The sequence below is a fragment of the Mustela erminea genome, chromosome 7 (assembly GCF_009829155.1).
Source record: "Mustela erminea isolate mMusErm1 chromosome 7, mMusErm1.Pri, whole genome shotgun sequence".
Lineage (NCBI taxonomy): Eukaryota > Metazoa > Chordata > Mammalia > Carnivora > Mustelidae > Mustela > Mustela erminea.
In genome coordinates this window covers 5968014-5987982 of record NC_045620.1, presented here as the reverse complement: position 1 = coordinate 5987982, position 19969 = coordinate 5968014, and the positions used below count along the sequence as shown (strand labels likewise).

The window sequence follows — 19969 nt, the reverse complement described above, 5'->3', positions numbered from 1 at the left end:
CTGAACCTGTCCCGAGGAATTTTCATTTGGCATTTTTGTCACCTTTTGTACCTGTTCTCCACCCTCCTTGTCCGTGTGTCTCCATGCAGAATACATATCGACCAACAAGTGGGCACACAGCTCTGAGAATCGAGTGTTGTGCTGTATTAAAACCATTTTAGAGCATCCATCAGTTCTATCCTAAAATGACATCATTCTGATAATAAAGCTCAGATCTCTGACTTTAGTGTTACACTTTTTCACTTCAATAAAATAGCGGCCAGTTTTTCCTGAAGATGTGTAGGAGACCAGATGTTTCATTGTTCCTCGCACATTGTCCTTTCCGTGCCTGCTGTGCTTATCTTCAGTGAATACTTCTAATAAGATTTTGCTGGTCTATAGAAAACCTAATTGAAGATCCATCCAATCTAATCAAAATTAGGTGACCCCCACGGCTGCTCAGCTGCTCACTTGTTTCACAGGTGATTAATACCGATTGACTCTGTTCTTGTGTAATTTTAATCTCGTTTTTCAGTTCTCTTCAGCATGAATCATCACTACTCATCGTGGATGCACACAGCAACTCTGTTCTTGGAAGATTTTTGCAGTTAACCAACCGATGGGGGTTTTCTTCTTCTCAAAACTTTTTAGGATGTGACACTGTTTCTCTGGATTCAGCTCAAGCTAGATCAGGGAACCCTAACCTCTCCTCCGAAAGATAGACTTTGGTTTATATTTATCCCCAAATACAAATACCTCATGATCTGGGTAGGAATATCTAGAATTAGAATTTAGGGTCATTTGATAAAAATATCAAATAGATTAAAGTTAAAGTGTTTTATGTTATAGAAACTTTAAAATCTTCTGAGGTTTACTGCATAAAAATTCTTCGTTAGTCAGCCGCCTTAAGGATCATTTCAAGCCTTTGGACTAGGAAACCATCTTAGGCATTCTTAGTATGTTAAATCAGAGTTGTAGTTCAGATTTCCAAAGAGCGATATTTTTTAGTCTATAGGGAGTTTGGATTTATTTTTATTCTGTGTCTTAATTCTCCAGCATTTGAACTTGGCCATCTGCAGGTGCTGCTTTTGTAAGATTGGAAGAAACCTACTGAATAGGAAAAAGAATAACCAGTTCCATAGAAAATTACCAGCCCAAACTCCTGGCTTCTTTTTTTGCTGCTGCTTTTGCTTTCAGCCCTATGAAACTACAACAGAGGTTGACCACTTCTACTCCAGCACATGCACTAGAGTGACCCCGAAGCATTCCTGATTTAAGCTCCACTGGGTCTTTTTAACTATTGATGAATTTAAATAATGATGCCTGCTTTCTCCAGTTTCTGGAATGGTCTCAGCAGTGGATCTATAGTTTCAGGACTCCCGCTTACAAGATCAAGATACTTCGTGTGTTTCCAAAACAGACCTTTTTTTTTTTTTCTTTTAAAAATCACATTTGGGGACACCTGGGTGGCTCAGCCGGTTAAGCCTCTGCCTTCAGCTCAGGTCATGGTCCCGGAGTCCTGGGATCCAGCCCCTCGTCAGGCTCCCTGCTCAGCCGGAAGTCTGCTTCTACCCTCTCCTCACTACTCCTGCTCTCTTGCTATCTCTGTTGATATCTGTGTCTCAAATAAAATCTTTTAAAAAATAAAATCACATTAATATTTTGAACTGGTATAAAGGCCAGGAATATTACATGGACATGACATCAGCATGTCATTAACTGTACCACATAACACCCTGGCTTTCAAACAGTGAATAATAAGTCAGGGTCAGAACTTACAACTTCTGTGTTATTTTTTTAAAGATATGTGATTTCTAAAAAATAAACTTTTTGTATGTAATAATTTAAAGCTAGTTCTTTTTTTTTTTTTTGGACCTTACTTTGAATGTTTTCATATTTAAACGTGTATTCTCATATAGCAATTATGACTTTGGTACTTTTCATACTTTCTTTAGTGTTTTGTTCTAGAAGTCAGATTTTTTTTTCAGCGTCCCAAAATTCATTGTTTTTGCACCACACCCAGTGCTCCATGCAATCTGTGCCCTCCATAATACCCACCATCAGGCTCACCCAACCCCCCAGTCCCTCCCCTCCAAAACCCTTGGTTTGATTCTCAGAATCCACAGTCTCATGGTTTGTCTCCTCCTCCAGTTTCCCCCACCTCACTTCTCCTCTCCATCTCCCCATGTTCTCCGTGTTATTCCTTGTGCTGCACAAGTAAGTGAGACCATATGATAATTGACTGTCTCTGCTTAGAAGTCAGATTTCTATAGCCAAACCTCCTTTAGCTATGTGCCTTACCTAAAACTAAATATAATTCCATATCTTTTGATGACTCAGAGAAACCAACCTTTCGCCTTAGACTTCAGTTGAGCCGAGGAAAGGTGATGTTGTGGGGTGGGGGAGGTGTCTCAGCAACAGATTTGGGGTGGGGGGGAGACTTCTGTTTCTGAAAATATGGTGAACCGGATACTCTCAGAACCTTTTCAGCACACACCTGTACAGAATTTATTTTTATTTTTAATCTCTAAATAGCTGAGCTAGCAATAAGTTCTCAGGGAATTTTTGAGAGGCAAAAGCAACCAGAAAGTTCAAATCTAGATAATCAAGAGCTATGGGGTGGCCATTTGCACTGAGGACATTTGTCAAGCCCCTGAAGCCGAATGATTTCTGAGCTGTGACCTCACATGGTGGGAGCTTTGGTCCAGACTTGGTAGGAAAGCCTAGAACCCAGAAGGAGCCCTATTCCCTGAAAGGGTGAACTTTACAAAAACTCCGCCTCCTGGGAAGAGGAAAGCTGCCTGACCGGGCGCTGGCTCGGGTTTGTGGGACGGGTCTTCTCTGACAGTCCCATCTCATTTAAGGTGGGAGCAAACAACGCACACTACCTTTGTGGCTGGAGACAAGCAACCCAAGAGTCTAAAGCCAACACCAATGAAGGAAGAACACAACTTTCCCCCAGGCTCCAGTGCTCCCAGATCCAGCTCTGAGAATCACGGGGTCATAATCAAGTATTTAAGGAAACTGCCCCCATGAGGAGAAGCAATAGAAACTAGACCCGAGAGTCAGACTTGAAGACTTGGAATTAATCAGATGCATGGTATGTGAGTATATCGACCACGAAGAGATGAAACGGACCGAGGACCAAGAGACTTTAAAAAGTGATCAAGAGGATCTGGACAACAAAAACCTTGTAGAAAATAATCAACTTTTTTTTTTTTTTAAGATCTTTTAAATTTATTTGTTGGAGGGAGGAAGAAGCAGACTCCCTGCTGAGCAGACTCCCCGCTCACATGGGGCTCTATCCCAGGACTCTGAGATCATGACCTGAGCCAAAGGCAGACATTAACCCACGGAGCTATACCCAGGCACCCCAATAGTTGACGTTTCTATAACTTTAATTCCTCGGGCTTTTGGCCTTTTTCTGGAGCTTTTCTACTTCACCTTCTGACTCCCTTGGTGGGTGATCTAACCCAGTGAACCTCTTTCTCACTGTTCGGCTGGCCACTCACCTGACAGTAACCCCTTGCCTGTGGCCCCATGTGGTGCCCTGGGATTTCCTTGTGTTCCTGCTAACACTCAGCCCCTCTCCTCCAGCGTTTGGCCCCCTTGATGCCTTCAGCGTTTCTTTTGCTTCCTGTTTCTCAAGTCGTGCTTGCTTTTCCCCCTCCACCATGAAATCAAAATTCAAACTATTAAACAGAGTCATCACTGACCTTTAAAATCCCAGTCCTCCCTGTTTTATCTGTGCATTGGAGAGTTTAGGTGAATTTGTTGACAATTTATGAAATTCTGCTTTCCCCAAAAGAGCTGTATTTGAGTTACCTTCTTGAGGTTAAAAGCCGCCAGATTACTAGATGCTTTGAAAGCCGTGCAGTCTAGGGACACCTGGGTGGTTCAGTGGTTTAAGCCTCTGCCTTCAGCTCAGGTCATGGTCTCAGGGTCCTGGATCGAGCCCTGCATCGGGCTCTCCACTGGGCGGGGAGCCTGCTTCCCCCTCTCTCTCTGCCAGCCTCTCTGCCTACTTGTGACCTCTCTCTCTTTCTCTCTCTGTCAAATAAATAAATAATCTTTTTTTTTTTTTTTTTAAAGCCATGCAATCTGAAGTTTCCTGCTAAGCCTTTAATGCTTTGGACATTCTTCACCTGGTGTCCAGCTGCACTTTAAAAACTTGGGCACTGAGTGCCCAGCGTCCAAAAACTACCCCTCAAGGAGCATGCTAGCCAGAAGTGCACGTGAAAACAGTATAAAGCATACCCAAAACACAGTCATCTACAAAAGCAGTCAACCTTCCTGCACATTTATTAGGAGCTCTAGAAGTGAAGTGGTCAGATGCCCCAGGCTTTGAAGACAAAATTCATCCAAAATACCGTTCTCAGTAGCATTTGTCGAGAGAAGGGGGAAAATTATCTCATTAGAGTCTCGGACTCGGTTCCCTTGAACTGCAGCTGTTTCAACCTTCAGTCAGCGGAATGATACGAAAGCCACCTAACTTTCTGGAATAGCAAACTCTTGGAATATTTGTGCACAGGAGGACACTTTTTCCTAAAGAAGCAAATACGAATGGATTGCAGCAAAATGTCTAAGGGCTTTCATTCAGTAAAATGACAGGGCCAGATAGGAGACTGAGAAGCCAAGCCCCTCATTCACAAAATTCAAAACTAGGAGTCTGTGTAAGCGTGAGTCTGTTTCCTTTTGGGACCAAATCTGTGGCTTTTGTGACTTCATTCTGTTTCTTAATTTAGGTTGTTTCTCCTAAATAAGTAAATAAGACATGCAAATTACAGCATTCTAACCTGTATTAGGAACTCAAGGGTCAGCTCTTCAGTTGTGGGAAGGATCACTGTTGGGAGTTTGAGGAGATGGCGGGAACCGTCCAGACTGGACCTTGTGCAAAGTCTAGCTTTCTTCTGAGAGGCTTGGGTCTGGATTCTGCCTCAGTCCCATCACCGTGTGACCTTGAGCAAGTTTGTCCATCCTTTTTACTTCTTTTCAAATATATGTGAAGGTGCATGATACAATTTAAAACAAACAAACAAACAAACAAACAAAAAACAATGGTTGCCGGGAGCTGGAGTCCATCAGAGGGATGAGGAGAGACTGCTATGGGTTTCTTTCCAAGGCGATCAAATTTTCTCAAATTAGATAGTGCTGATGGTTGCACAACCCTGCATATACCAAAAAACAAAGAAAAAAAAACACTGAATTGTGCTCTTTAAAAGGATGAATTTTGCAGTATGTGAATTCTGTCTTAATAAAGCTGTTGTTTTTGTAATTCGATGTCAAGAGTACAATATAATGAATTTCCATGTAGCCATCACTCGACCCCCCCAGCCAGCTACTCATAGCTCATCTTCTTCTACCTATACCTCTAGCCACTTTCCCCTCTGCTGAATTATTCTGAAGCAAATCTCGGATCTTTATCTGTCAATATTCCAGTATGTGTGCTTGAGAGATAAGGACTTTTCAAAACAAAATCAGGACATAATGGACACATTCTGTGTCCATTTAGTGTGTCCACTAAACGGACACAGAAGCCTCAAATTAAGGTTAATGGATTCCCACCCTGGAAGCCTGAACCTCAACCTGAGCCCAGCAGTGCCCGCATCTTCCTCATCTGAGAGGAAGCATCCACGCCCACCAACACAGACGTGCAGTTTAGGGCCAGAAGAAAGGAGCAAAGAGGCACACCCCGGCAAAATGTCCAGATTCACATTCAACAACATGGACATCACCTGCCATTTTGTCCAGGCCTTTGCCTGCCAAGCATTGCCCGCTGTACGCCTGGCAGGGGTACCGCTCGCATGAGTCGTCCTATCTGTAAAAGACCAACGGGATAAAATCCGTCGGCTAGTCCAGACTGTCACTCAAAACCTCAGCCCTTATGACTCATTGCTCTTGCATCCGACCCCGCTTAGATGCCTTAAATGGAACTTGCTAATCCCATCTCTTTTTTTGCATATTCATGGCGTTGCAGCTGGGAGCAATTTCGGCCTCTCTACCGATATGCCCCTGCCTCTCCTGTCATACGTTCCTCGAGAAACCTGCCCTCCGTTACTCCGCATTGTCCCATCTGTGTCGCCCTCCCTGTGAATCTCCGCTTTGAACTTGCTGCTAAGCCAGCTCGTGTCCTCACCCTGTGGGGTCGTCATTCCCTCCCTGTTGATCTGCTCCCATCTGGGACACGTCTGTCACTTGGCCCCAGGAGTTAACTTCCAACAATGATAACAATTTAAAATATGAATCGTCTCAGCCAGAAATCAGCTGGCTATTTCCAGTAAATCCTTCCTGGTGCTCAGACGTGGGAGCGCTGACGACACAGGGGTGGGTACTCAGCAGACCAGACAGGGAGGGCCTTAACGGCAGGAAGGTAGCGACGGGGAGAGACAAACTGTTGGAGGGGTAACCTGAGCCAGGCTCAGGAGAACGGGTACCAGTTCATGGTGCTGTGACTGTGGCTAGCAAGTCTTCTTCCCTGTATGTCCTCTCTGAACGTTTACTCTGAATTCGGGGAAAGTAAAAATACTTCGCAGGTAATGCTGAACTGCACTGAGCCCGTGCTGTGGTTTCAAGTTCCGATGATGGATGGGTGAGATTTAAGAGACAATTTAAGAGACAAGAGAAAAGTGCTCAGCAGAGAGCCCTGGTAAAGAGTCAGCACTCGGAAAATGTTCGTCATGAAGTTTTGTGAGCCGAGGCCAGGAGGTGGGCCTGGGTGGGCCGGTGAGCAGGGAGCAGTATGTACCAGAGGAGACATGAGTCGGGACGGGGTCCTTGAGGGCATCCCCCTTGACTTGTTTTCTCCCAGCTGTTTGTGGGGCAAGTTTAGGAAGCAGGAAGGAAGAGAGGCTGACCACGATCGCAAATTTGGCCTAGCGGCCTCTAATCAAAAAAATGAACTTGCTCTGTCTGGTGGAAGTTGTTCATAGTGTTTGTGGGGACGAGAATGCAAAGCGCTCATACGCTGAGCTTTCAAAGTAGGAACTTCACCCTATAAAGCAGAAGAGCGTTTTTTTTTTTTTTCATCTTTTGTGGTTTCACATAGCTTAAGTGTGACAATCCCTACTTCTAGACCAAGTGAGAGGCCAGGCATTGAGGAGTGAGTGTGGCCTGGATTTCTGTCCCCTCTCCATCATCCCTTTTATTTTACTCTTATCGTGCTTTCCAGAAAGTGTGCCTGCTGGGAGAATCGTTTTGACAGTTTCCCGTGTTGTCAGATAGCTCCACAGAATTCAGTTTCTTAGAACAGGCCAGAGGCATGCAGTGACATTGCATAATCCTCTTCTGAAGCCGGAGATACCAGCCGGAGAGCTCACGGGAGCTGTTTCACAGCAGGATGAAAGGAGCAGGCATCATGGATGGTATGCCCAAGGTGAGTGGCGGGGACTGCTTGGAGGGGCGGGCGGTGGGACACCCTGTTATGGCTAAGGACAGTGACCGATTTGCACTCCAAGCTTCTAGTAGTGAGTGTGAGTTTGAGATAGTACTAATAGTAGTACTAATAGTAGTACATGTGAGTTTGAGATGGAGAAGTTTAACTAAGTTTAACTAAGTCTAAGTGTGGAAAAAATATGTGTTCTAAAGCCTCTGCCAGTTTGACTCAGAGACGGATGAAATGACTTCCTAGCAGAAGCCAGGTTATGGGGTTGATGATACAACCCACCCATCCCTTGGCGACCATTCACCTTCTAACAAACTTCTTGAGTAAGACGTGAGTCTCGGCCTCCGCCCAGGCTGGCCTCCCCTCTCTCTGGGCCCTACAGACAGTTAGTGTCTCTCCCAGGTGTCCTGGTTGATCCTGTGCTCCTTCCCCAGAGCAGAGTCTACATCTGGCTTCAGCCCCCGGTGGGCTGGGTCCACAGGGAACATTCTGTGCACTAATTCCCGAGAACTTTTGTACTGATACGTATGAGTGGGGCTCAAGTCTGTGTCATGAATCAAAAAAGATTCACTATTTAGAAAGTTGTGTTGGCTGCTTTAAAGGAAAAGCAGCTGGGACACAAGGAAAATGAAGCTCAAGGATGATCTTGCTGTACCTTCTTAAAATGTGAAGTAGAACAGGAAAAAGTGAAACAGTTACTAAAGGGGAAGCTTGTTTATACGAATTAAGAATATGTTACTTAGTATTAAAATAATAACAATGGATGTCACCAGTGAAATTTACCGCTGAGTAACCTATGACGGCCTCACTCATATGGATTGTGTGTAAATATTTAAGGAAACTTGGAATTTTATACCCAACTATTTTCTTCGAAAAAATTTTAAACCATTAGAAAACTTGGGGGGGGGGGGAGGCAGTAATTCAGTAAATCCCTGCGTAGCCTTTACCTAGATTCACTGATTCCTGGCACTTTGCTACATTTGTCTGCCTCTCCTTGTGTGTATTTACAGAGGTGTGTGCACACTTTGTTGTTACTGTTACACCGTTTGAAAACCGATTGTGGGCATAATGACATTTCACCCCTAAAGGACGCTTCACATCAATATGTATCTCTTAAAAACAAGGACATTCTTCTGTACAACTCCAATCTGATCACAGGCAAGAAAATTTAACGTTGAATTAATAATGTCCTTCTAACACTAAGTCCATACCAGCAGCAGTAGGGCAAGAACCCACATCTTCAACTCCTAGTCCAGAGGCAACCTCGGCTCTGGGACGCCTACAAAACATATCAATGCACGTATGATATAGTATACTTATTTAAAGGCTTTCTACAAGTAAGAGCACTAATGGAACAACTGTTGAGCTTCTCACCTTTTACAATGAGCAATACCTATTAGAGTTCCATTTATTTTAGCACAGTTGATCTCCTTTGTTAATTAATTGCTTTTTATTAGAGGGACACCATGCAGTCAGGGGTCATACCATGTAAGTGGTTCTCAGCTTTGAGTGCATTTGGCTTTGAAGCACCGTCAGGTTCCTCAGGGGCATCCCGGAATGCCTCTCATACCCTGAAGGTGGCCTGCGGACAGTGGGGGGTGACTGTGACTGCCTATCATGCTGTCCCCTGGTTCTGCTGCTTGTCATCCAACTGTTCTGTGTCAGTAGAGTCTCTGCCTTTGTGACCAGCAGCCTTCATGTAGTTGTCTGACTTTGATTAGGTTTTCCCTAATTCTCACATAAAACCAAAAGAAAAATGGAAAGTAAATAAGATGATATTAGTGTCAGGAAACTTGGGGAGTGGTACATTCGCAACAGAGGTAGTAGCTCATCACCGGTGGCAAAGTGCTGCATCTAACACGTCATTCGTTGGCTTACTGGACAGTAGCTGGTTGCCTCCATGTTCAACTCCATTCAAGAAATGCTGGAAATTTAGGTCTAAAAGGGTGAATAAGTGATTTTATTATATGTAAAGCCTTGTTTGGGATTTCGGGTAGTTTTACAAGTGCATTATTTATGAAAACAGAGTTTGCGTGTACTTAAGTGACGGGGTCCCATGTGTTACAAATTGTATTCACTTCTGAGTGTGTGTGTGCCCGTGCACACCATTAGAGCTCATGTTGAAACTGGCATCTTTGGGCACAGACATCTTTGTCTGGCTGGAATTGAAGGAGAGTCGGATAAGCATGGTATTCGTTTTCCTTCGCTTTCTGAGAATTTCTGAAATTTGATTCTATTTTATACCTACTTTCTCACAGTATTTTCTCTACCTGCCCCAGACCTGCACTTTTCTCTACCCCAGACCTGCACTTTCTCTCTTCTGTCAATATGGCTGTAGGCTCACTTGGTTTTCTGAAAGGAATTTTCAGACAAGTGTCTTTCCCCTGTTACTGAAGGGTGGTTGTCCAGAGAACTGATCAAAATAATACTTATATTTCACGCACGTTTAAGTGTTCTTAGATGTCCTTAACATTTCAGGTTCCACCACAAGTAAAGAGCAAATATCCTTTAGCCCTCTTCCATCCCAATTCTGGGTGGAGCGGTCCTCCAGCCCCTCAGGGAGGGGCTCGGTAAAGATTGCCAATGTTCCCAGGGCTTGTCTAGACACAGGCAGGCCCAACAGCTAGGCGGTGCGTGCCTCGGTGCATCCAGGCAAGCGCACTGGGGATGTCACGCGGGCGGGGAGAATTGCAGGCTCTCCTTGTGCCTTTAGGACCTCTGAGGTGGGAAGCAAGACATTTTAACTCAGTCTTTGTTGAGGAATGGCAGCGGGAATGTGTGCAGAGAACTTACTACGGCCACAAGGCCAACCTAACCTCCTCCCGCCACATCCCCCACCTCACTGCCTCCCCTTCCCCCACCTTGAGACGCTCCATCTGGGGGCTGGATGCCATGGGGCTTCCCCAAAAGCATCTTCCACACTCGCTCACTCACTAGCTTGACCCCTCTCTGGACCTACCCACCCAAGGCACGTCCCCAGCCACACCCTCCCTGGTCATTGTCAGCTTCCTCCTCCTCTTCATTTATCAACATCTGAAATCATCTTTCCCAATTGTTTCTCCCTTTATTCGTCATCTGTCGTCCCCTCTGGAGCATCAGCTCCACAAGGGACAGACCTGGGCTTTCTTTATTCTTTTTTTATTTTATTTTATTTTATTTTTTCAGTATTCCAAGATTCATTGTTTATGCACCACAATCAGTGCTCCAGGCAATATGTGCCCTCCTTAATGCCTACCACCAGGCTCACCTAAACCCCCTTCCTGCTCTCCTCCAAAACCCTCAGTTTGTTTCTCAGAGTCCATAGTCTCTCATGGTTCATCTCCCCCTCCGATTTCCCCCAATTCACTTCTCCTCTCCATCTCCCCATGTCTTCAGTGTTACTCCTTATGCTCCACAAGTAAGTGAAACCATATGATAATTGACTCTCTCTGTGTGACTTATTTCACTCAACATAATCTCCTACAGTCCCGTCCATGTTGATACCAAAGTTGGGTATTCATCCTTTCTGATGGAGGCATAATACTCCATTTTATATATGGACCACATCTTCCTTATCCATTCCATCCGTTCAAGGGCATCTTGGTTCTTTCCACAGTTTGGTGACTGTGGCCATTACTGCTATGAACATTGGGGTACAGATGGCCCTTCTTTTCACTACATCTGGATCTTTGGGTTAAATATCCAGTAGTGCAATTGCAGGGTCATAGGGAAGCTCTGTTTTTAATTTCTTAAGGAATCTCCACACTGTTTTCCAAAGTGGCTGCACCAACTTGCATTCCCACCAACAGTGTAAGAGGGTTCCTCTTTCTCCACATCCTCTTCAACACATGTTGTTTACTGTCTTGTTGATTCGGGCCATTCTAACTGGTGTAAGGTGGTATCTCAATGTGGTTTTGATTTGAATCTCCCTGATGGCTAATGATGATGAACATATTTTCAGGCGTCTGATAGCCATTTGTATGTCTTCTGGGCTTTCTTACTCAGGACTGGGTCTCCAGTGCCTAAAGCAGTACCTGCCCATAGGTGCCCAATAAACACTTTGAGTTGTGTGTGAATAAGTGGGAGGTCACAGAGAGTGCAGATGGAATACTTGCGACATAGCCCTGCCCTGCCACAAGGTCAGACAGTACTTCCTAGTTGTCAGACACCTGGGAACTAAGGCCACCACGACTCTAAGCTCCTTAACCGCTACCTGGCCCCAGCCTGACCCACTCAGCCTAGACTTTCGAGAACTGGCCCCCTTCTCACTCCCATGGTCAGATGTTGCCTTAGATCTGAGCCTTTGCAGCTGACGTCAAGGTCACAAGGACCTGCGGCCTCCCTGTGACCTTGTCCAGCAGTTCCATCCCTTTACCTGCCTCACAAGGCAAAACATCCCAGATATGACAGCCAGCTAGAGAACACAGTTCACTGTCCACTGTTTAGCCATCTACCCAGCAACGGGATCCAATGTAGTTACTGGATCCTGGGGTTTGGATGATCAACACAGAGCTGATGTCCTAGTAGGGCCAGAAAGTCAGTAGATGAGTAACTGGACACAATGATTTCAGCATTGAGAACTGCCCTGAAGAAAATAAAACAAGGTTATCTGATAGAGGTGATGGATAGAGAGGGCCTCCCCGGAGACCTGCACGATGGCAGAAGCATTCCAGGCAGAGGAGACAGAAAGGCAAAGGCCCTACAGCAGGAAGAGATTCAGCCTGTTGGAGGATCCGTAAAAAGGCCGACGTTGTTGGGGCACAGGGACAAGGAGAGAGAGTGGGCAGAAACGAGACTGCAGGGAGAAGCAGGGTCCTGTTCACGTGGGACCTTGTTGGTCCTGTAAGATCTTTGAGGTGCATTCTAAGTGCGAAGGAAGCCACTGGCCTATTTAAAGAAGGAGATGACATGGTCTGATGTCTTATGGTCTTATGTTTCTAAGACATCACTCGGGCTGCTATGCAACAAATGGATGTTGGCCAAGAAGAGCAGAAGCGGGGGATGAGTCAGGAGATAAGGGCGGTGGTCTCTCCTTTCATTTTGCAGGCCGCCGTGCTGTTCCCAGTGCACACGAACAAAAATCCCTTCCCTGTCCTTTGAAAAAACTTTTGACATTTTGAAACTGTCAGGGGAAATGAACAGAAAGAAGACCAAAGAAAGATGTAAACAGTTTTTATTGAACGGCACATGCTACGCATCCTTTCAAACTGATGTTTGTTTTCTACCAACCTTATTTCCAGGCCATATACCTTTCATTCATTCAACAAATTAACGGGTGCCTGCCCTGTGCCGTGCAATGTTCTAAACACCACCCCTTTCCCAATATAATAAACTGTCATTTTAGTGAATAAAATACCCGTCATATTGTATGATCACTCCTGTTTAATAACTTTTATTCTCGTAACAGTTTATTTGCTAGAGAGCTCAGTATTAAAAAAAAAAAAAAAAACTCAACAGAACACCCTCACGACCCCCAAAGTTACCAGACTATTCAAAGAAAAGTAGTCTGCATGATCATCGAATGGGGAAGCAGCCCTAAAAACAGAACATGGTCATTTTGGAACTAGGATGACTAAGGGAGGAAATGACAAGTGCCTGGAGGGGAAATAACTTCAAAGGACGGAGGTGGGAGGCGGGGAGAAGTGATATTTGGATACTCCAACATGAGTTGCAAAAAGGGGAAATAAATATTTTAGGAACCGTCCAACTGTATTGCTCATAAGTCATTTGTGGGCTGGAGTGGAAGAGGACGCTTGGGTCCACACCATGGGAACAGAGGTAATGGCAAGAAGGCAGTGTGTCCCGCACCTGGGCCAGCATCCGGGCTTCTGGGCAAAGGCTTGCAGTCTCTGCAGACTCCTCTAGGAAAAACACGGAAACCACTGAAAAGTTATCCACGGACACATCTGGGCTACCCATGTGGCCACGCACTCCCGAGAGAATGTCTCCGTGAGCTTAGAAGTTACTGGATAGACAGTATTGTTCTTTTTCCTGAAAGTGTTGTTTCTCCGTAGAACCAAAAGCAGCTTTTGCTCTGCATCTGTTACAGGCAATCTGTCATCCGGGGAGAAGAAAACAGAAGAAATGAGACAAGAAAGCAGTAGGGTCTTTCTCCCTTGGCAATGTTTGCCCTCCAGTTAATAGAAAGTAAAAAGGGCTTTGAGGGATGTTCACTTCAGGTTCAGAATGTAAACTTGCCCCGAGGTTGAAAGGGCATAAGAGTTGATGATAGACAGCGAGTACTTCCAGCTGGTTCTTTCCTGCATGGATGTTGCCCAAAGTGAGGAGATTAATGAATATCGTGAGGTCAGTGCGGCCAGTTACACACACCCGTCTCTCACTGTCCGTGTGGTCTCCCAAGTAAGACCTGCGACGGGTTTATCCATAACTCATTACTGACAACAAAGTGGGTAAGTCCAGGCACTGGGATAAATTCACATCCACAGAGGGGAGACCACGAGCTCAAGTAACAGGGTGGTTCCTTGCTTTCCTAACACACCTAAAACTGACCCGGGCATAGAGAGTTCAGTGAACAGGTATGAACCTTCCCTTATCTTTCTGTGATCTGTTAAACAGCTTGGGCCAGCTTTGAATTCTTCCTGATCAATCAGATGGAAAAAAATCACACCCTGAAGGGCCCTTGACTGCTAGCCTCCCAGACGATCTTAGATGCGGGACACGGATACAACATTTTTCTAACGTCTGTTATGTATTCTCATATGTATTAAAAAAAAAAAAAGAATACTAGCTCATCAAACAATTTTACAGGCAAGGTTGCTTATGGAGAGTTGTTTGTAATTGGTCTCTTTTAACATTTTACTCTAAGTAAAACAATGTACTAAGGACGATGACACATGGCTATGACGGGAAGCAGTTAATAGACACACGGAGTTGACAAGTGCCATCCTAGACAAAGTGTCCTCCTCATCGGACAGGGCACGATGGCACAGAAACACCTTCTTGTAGCCCCTGTCTTTCCTCTTCTTTTTCCTTCAAAAAAAAAAAAAAAAAAAAGAAAGAAAGAAAACAGGAAGAGAGGAAAGGAAGCTTAAAAGGGAAAGAACCCACCTGTGGAGGCCCCGAGAAGTTCCCAGTCGCTCGCCCTCCTCCCTCCCTGCGCTTCTCACGAGCAAGGGCTCAACCTCAACCACTTCCAGAAGCTGCTTCCAACTTCTCTTTTTTTTTCCAAACAAGGTGTCTTAATCGATAACCCAGGGATGTGACTGGCCAGGAGTGAACGTGGTGGAGAAGGGAGCGGTGAGGAATAGTGCCCTGAAGGACACAGTTTGGTATAACAGGGACCCATCTTGGGCCACAACCAATTAAATATCAGTTACTGGAAGGCCTGGTTTCTCATTGCATCATTTCTATCCTGAGGCTACATCGAGGGGACCTGTACTGCTTTGCTCACTGCCCCCAGCATACGGTGTCAAACATACAGTAGGGATTTAATATATGATTGCCAAACCAATGAAGCACGAAAAGTGCATTCTAGCAAGGTTCCCATCAATAGGGGAAGTAGATTCAAACGAGTGGATCTGGTCAAGACCCAAACCTACTGGAAAACCACAGCGTTCAGGCCTCAGGGAAGAAAATACTTCACTTCCATTGGTCGGCTTCGGAATTTTTTTCTGGTCAGTCACTTCCTCAAAGTCTTATCCGTGGGCAGGACCTTCCACAGCTACGGAAGTCCTGGGATAAGGGGCTTTCTCATCTGAACCTTCAAGAAGATTTCAAAGGTGGAGGGTTCAGAGGTCAACGTTACGGTGGAGAAATCACTTCACGTTTCTGCTTTTTCATAGATGATGCCATCAACCAGGGCCATTTTTACAGGTGTTAGAACAAGGAATCAGTCTTTGACTTAAGGTGTTCTTTTTCTCTCATGTAGCGTCTCATTTCCATGTTCGCCAGGATTGTTCCCACCACAATGGCTATCGGCACCCGATGGATGGGGGCGGGGAGCAGGGAGCAGGCGGAGGGAAGGCCTGCTGTGGCCGGCCCCATCCTTTGGCAGGGCTGTTGCGGTCCGCTCAGATCTGCTGGCGGGAACAGTTGCAGAAGGAGCACACGGTTCACGCACAACTGTTTTAGACCCACACCCCTCAGCATTCCGGCTTAAACTGCCACCGAAGGACTTCCCCTCCCAAGAGATTTCTGCCGGTGTTTTTCAGGATGTGGGATCCTCACTCTGAAAAATAATCTCTTTAAAGGATCAAGATGAAGATCAATGCGAGTATCGGCGTTTCTCTCGGCAGGCGTCCGTTTCTTGCCGCTATTCAAACTGCCTGGGACTCTACATTAACCGTGTGAAGGGGTCTATTACTTGTTATTTCAAATTTTTCCCCTAAGTTAAGAGTGCCGGTAATGATCGTCCTCAAAGGGCTGTCACACCAGTTGAAGCAATTGAAAGTTGCTCTATGGCCCATTTTTGGCTTCGGAACCAAAAAGAGAGGATTTATATTTTGTTTAAAAAACTATATGCTACTCGATTAATTTTTTTTTTTTTTTTAAGCCTGAGTGTTACTCTAAACATAAAGGTTATTGGGAGAAAAGGGTATTTCGGTGTCTCAGTGAAAGTGACTTTGGGTCACTTTGTCCGCATTCTGGAGCCGGTCACTGGAGAACGCGTCCACTTTTTCAGAGCAGCGGCTGGAGCCCAAACTCGCTGATTTTGCCAGCCTCAGCCTCTCTTGACAGGCGACAGCAGCTTTCCTTCCGTGTCTCTCCTTTTGCTACGCCTTTAAAACCAGCTCCAAGAGAAACAACTCTTCTTTATGTCGCAGAATGATGCAAGAAATTACTTAGCTGTCACCTCATTAAAAAAAAAAAAAAAAAAAGCCCAAATATTTCTGAGACTAAAATGCAGATTCTTTTTTTTATTTTCCATTAACATATAATGTATTATTGGCCCCAGGGGTACAGGTCTGTGAATCGCCAGGTTTACACACGTCACAGCATAGCACATACCTTCCCCAATGTCCATAACCACAACCATCCTCTCTCTAAACCCCCCCACAACCCTCAGTTTGTTTTGTGAGATTAAGAGTCTCTTATGGTTTGTCTCCCTCCCGATCCCATCTTGCTTCATTTATTCTTCTCCTACCCCCTTAACCCCCCACTAAAATGCAGATTCTTTTTTTAAAAAAGATTTTATTTATTTATTTGACAGAGAGAGATCACAAGTAGGCAGAGAGGCGGTGGGGGGGGCAGGCTCCCCACTGAACAGAGAGCCCAATGCGGGTCTCGATCCCAGGACCTGGGATCATGATCTGAGCCGAAGGCAGAGAAACTTTAACCCAGGCGCCCCTAAAATGCAGATTCTTGACGCAGAGTTGTCTCGAGCCCCACAATAGCACCACCGAGCTCTCTCAGCACATTAGGCATGACCCATGAAAGGTGAGTAGCTGAATACCGTTGCAAGTCCCAGGGCGCGTTCTGATTATGAAATGTACCGTTTTGCTATCTTCCGTGACACTTAGTTCCCTATACCTTGTGGAATTGCACTTGTCAATGTCAGCGTTGCTCTGGAAAGTCATTGAAACCATGAGGGAAAACAGAAGTTAAGGCAACAACTTCTTTCTTGAACAGTTGTTTCAAGGGGAGCTTCTTCAAGAGGAGGGAAGAAGAAAGGAGGGACAAATGGAAAACGGGAAACAGGGTGGTGGGGGGTGGAGAAAAGGAAGGGAAGGTGGTCCCATCTCAACGACAGACTTCAGAATACAGCTGGGGGTGGGGAAGGAAGCAGCAGCAGGTCGCTTCACACAACACCTGCTCTTGTATCTTGCAACATCATCCTAATTTCTCTGTTGGTGGTATGACTTGTGCGGAAAACTGCTTTCAGCTGAGATGAAGTTGACTTGGAGGCAAGGTTTCTTCTCTCTAATGGACAGGAATGATTAATGACAGTCACTCAAGTTTACCAACGTAAAGCCATTTTCTTCCAATAGAACCCTTTTTTAAAACTAAAACACATACCCAGGGTTTACAAAATTCTAACTACCAATGAGCATGGGCTAAAAGCATGTTTTCCTTTAATCCCAAATATCTGTGGTTTCCTGGGCTCTGGTCCCCCAGCCAGAGAGAGGGAAAGTGCCAACCAAAAACTTATGTCACCTTGCACAAAGATGTTATACTCACAATAGCATAAATGGGGACACACCATATCCACACTTAGTCATCCTGACTTTTTTTTAATTAATACTATATTTTGGAGATGGTTCCATTTCAACTCATATAAATTCTACCTCGTTCTTTTTAATGGCTTTATGGTATTCCATTATGAAAGTGTATCATTATTTACCAATAATTACCTGTGAGCTGTGTTCTGAATTCTTAGGGCAGGATCTAATTCTGATAAATGACCATGCAACGGACATACCTAATTAAAATGTACTTATCGGGACGCCTGGGTGGCTCAGTTGGTTAGGCGGCTGCCTTCGGCTCAGATCGTGATCCCAGCGTCCTGGGATCGAGTCCCACATCGGGCTCCTTGCTCGGCAGGGAGCCTGCTTCTCCCTCTGCCTCTAGCCTGCCACTCTGTCTGCCTGTGCTTGTGCTCTGTATCTCTCTCTCTCTCTAACAAATAAATAAAATCTTTAAAATGTACTTATCAGGGCACCTGGGTGGCTCAGTGGGTTAAGCCTCTGCCTTCAGCTCAGGTCATGATCTCAGGGTCCTGGGATTGAGTCCCACATTGGGATCTCTGCTCAGCAGGGAGATTGCTTCCCCCTCTCTCTCTGCCTGCATCTGCCTACTTGTGATCTCTCTCTCCGTTAAATAGATAAAATCTTTAAAAAGTAAAATAAAATAAAATAAAATGTATTTATCAGCTTACCATCCCTCTCTTGGAGGCACACTTTGTCATTTGCTCGTCTGTCAAGACACACGTGCCATCTGGCTGTCTGAGCCAAGCACTGTGATCTGTGGGCCAAAAGGGCAGACTGCAGAGTCCAAACTGCTTGTGTTCCATTCCCGTTCTGCGTCTTGTTTTCTGAGCCCCCTTAAGATACTTTATCACCCTCTCTGTGCCTTAGTTTTCTCATTTCTCGAACAGAACATTAGTCACAGTAACTGCTCCGTGGGGTGGTAAATACCAGGAGAAATAATATAGGCGAATTATTGCAGTGTCTGGCCCAGAAGTCGGAAGATTGTGAGCTATCCTCATCCACGGGGACGTGGCTAAGTAGTAAAATCCGAAATTAACATGATGCCTGACTCAACATGCAGCCCAGAGGCCCAGAGTCAAGGGGATTCTTTTCTCTTTGATTAACTGCAGGAGACCAGTAGCAGCTAACACACAGCGTGTGTGCAGAGTAGGCTGCACTGGTATGGGGGGTTGCAGACTGGGAATCCTCTCCAGACCATCTCTGCCATGACCCCTTAAAAACACACCTGTCCTGTCCTCTTACCTCACAGAATGCTGCTCCCCGCCAAAACCTCTCACAAAGTGAGTCGCCTGTCCTTCTGTCTCTTCCCCAGGGTTGTCCTCCTTCTGTCTTTCTCCCCTTTTTGGAGAATACGGATGAGAAAATGGAGGTGGTGAGGGGATTTTGCTTATACTCTTGGAAACTTCTTTTTTTCTAAACATAATGTGCTTTTAAAAACGATGGAAAGTAAGCGTGCAAACAAGCCGACAGCAGCGTTCTCCCTGCTTTGATCCTTCTAAGCCTGTGTATTTACCCAGCATGAGATACTTCCAGTGAATTCTTCCAGGGCTTTCGAGGGAGACTATTGTCCCTATGAGGATCAAAGGGCTTTCTCGGCTCCGTGTCTACTCCTGGTGTCCCGAGTCTGGGTTCAGCCGCCCCATAGAGGTCTATGAGGGAAGCTCTCACTGATCTCAGAGTCAAAGTTCCTCCATCCAGGGGAAGCCTTTATGAACTTCAGAGAGCCATACTTGCCGTCTGTCAAAGCCTTCGAATATTTACAGTGTGTGCTTTGAAAAAAAATGTGGTTTATGTGTTACTATTTTCTCATGATCCTCAGAGGGGAAGTATGAACAATTCTGCTACCTTCTCCTAAAACAAAGAATTCTTGGAAACAAGTCATGGAATCCCTGAGGAAGAGGCTAAAATGCTAAACACAGACATTTTTCAGAGAAGGAGTTCAGTAGAAGTCAGATGCTCATTTTGTCAGCGAGGAGATTCTATGACGGTGTAAGAGCAGGGGGGACAACCATCACTTGGGGCTCACGGTTCTTGCCACATGTACAGTCTCTTATCTCTTGCTCGAACGCTTACTTGTTTACTGTTTCCGGCCATGCCCTGGAGACCTTGTGGTACGATTTACGTTCCCAAGGAAATGACGATCTTCTGGCTACTTTGCAGGAAATCATCTCAGGGTCTCTCCTACCCCCGGCTACTAACTTTTTAATCTTAGGAATCCTGGAGTATAGGGGTGGGGATAGCACTTGTGTCAGCGGGGAAGGGGAGAGAGGAGCAACGGGAAAGGGTTGTGAGGAGTCAACACGTGGTCTTGGCCATAACGTAAGGGGCGGGGTGGGGGGCACATCAAAGCAGATCGCCTGCTCACTCGGGAGCCCTGCACTAAGCAGAAATGCTCCAGCCTCCTGCGCATGAGCTCCGGGTTTGCATAGGAGGGTAGCACGGGGCCTCCAAGACCCCGGCGGTG

The 19969-nt window shown here is 45.5% G+C and overlaps 1 protein-coding gene across 4 annotated transcripts in view; it reads left to right on the top strand.

Annotated features, from left to right (window-relative positions):
* The first annotated feature begins 6338 nt into the window (after window positions 1-6338).
* CASS4 (Cas scaffold protein family member 4) overlaps window positions 6339-19969 on the top strand; it is a 40468-nt gene continuing 26837 nt past the window's right edge. For 2 of the 4 annotated variants that reach the window (XM_032350272.1, XM_032350269.1), the window contains exon 1: window positions 6661-7351. In XM_032350272.1, the coding sequence (XP_032206163.1) occupies window positions 7316-7351 (36 nt within the window). In that variant the 5' untranslated portion in view covers window positions 6661-7315. Of the gene's footprint in view, window positions 6513-6658; window positions 7352-19969 lie in introns of those variants that run through there. The other 2 variants (XM_032350270.1, XM_032350271.1) reach the window with 2 other exon arrangements.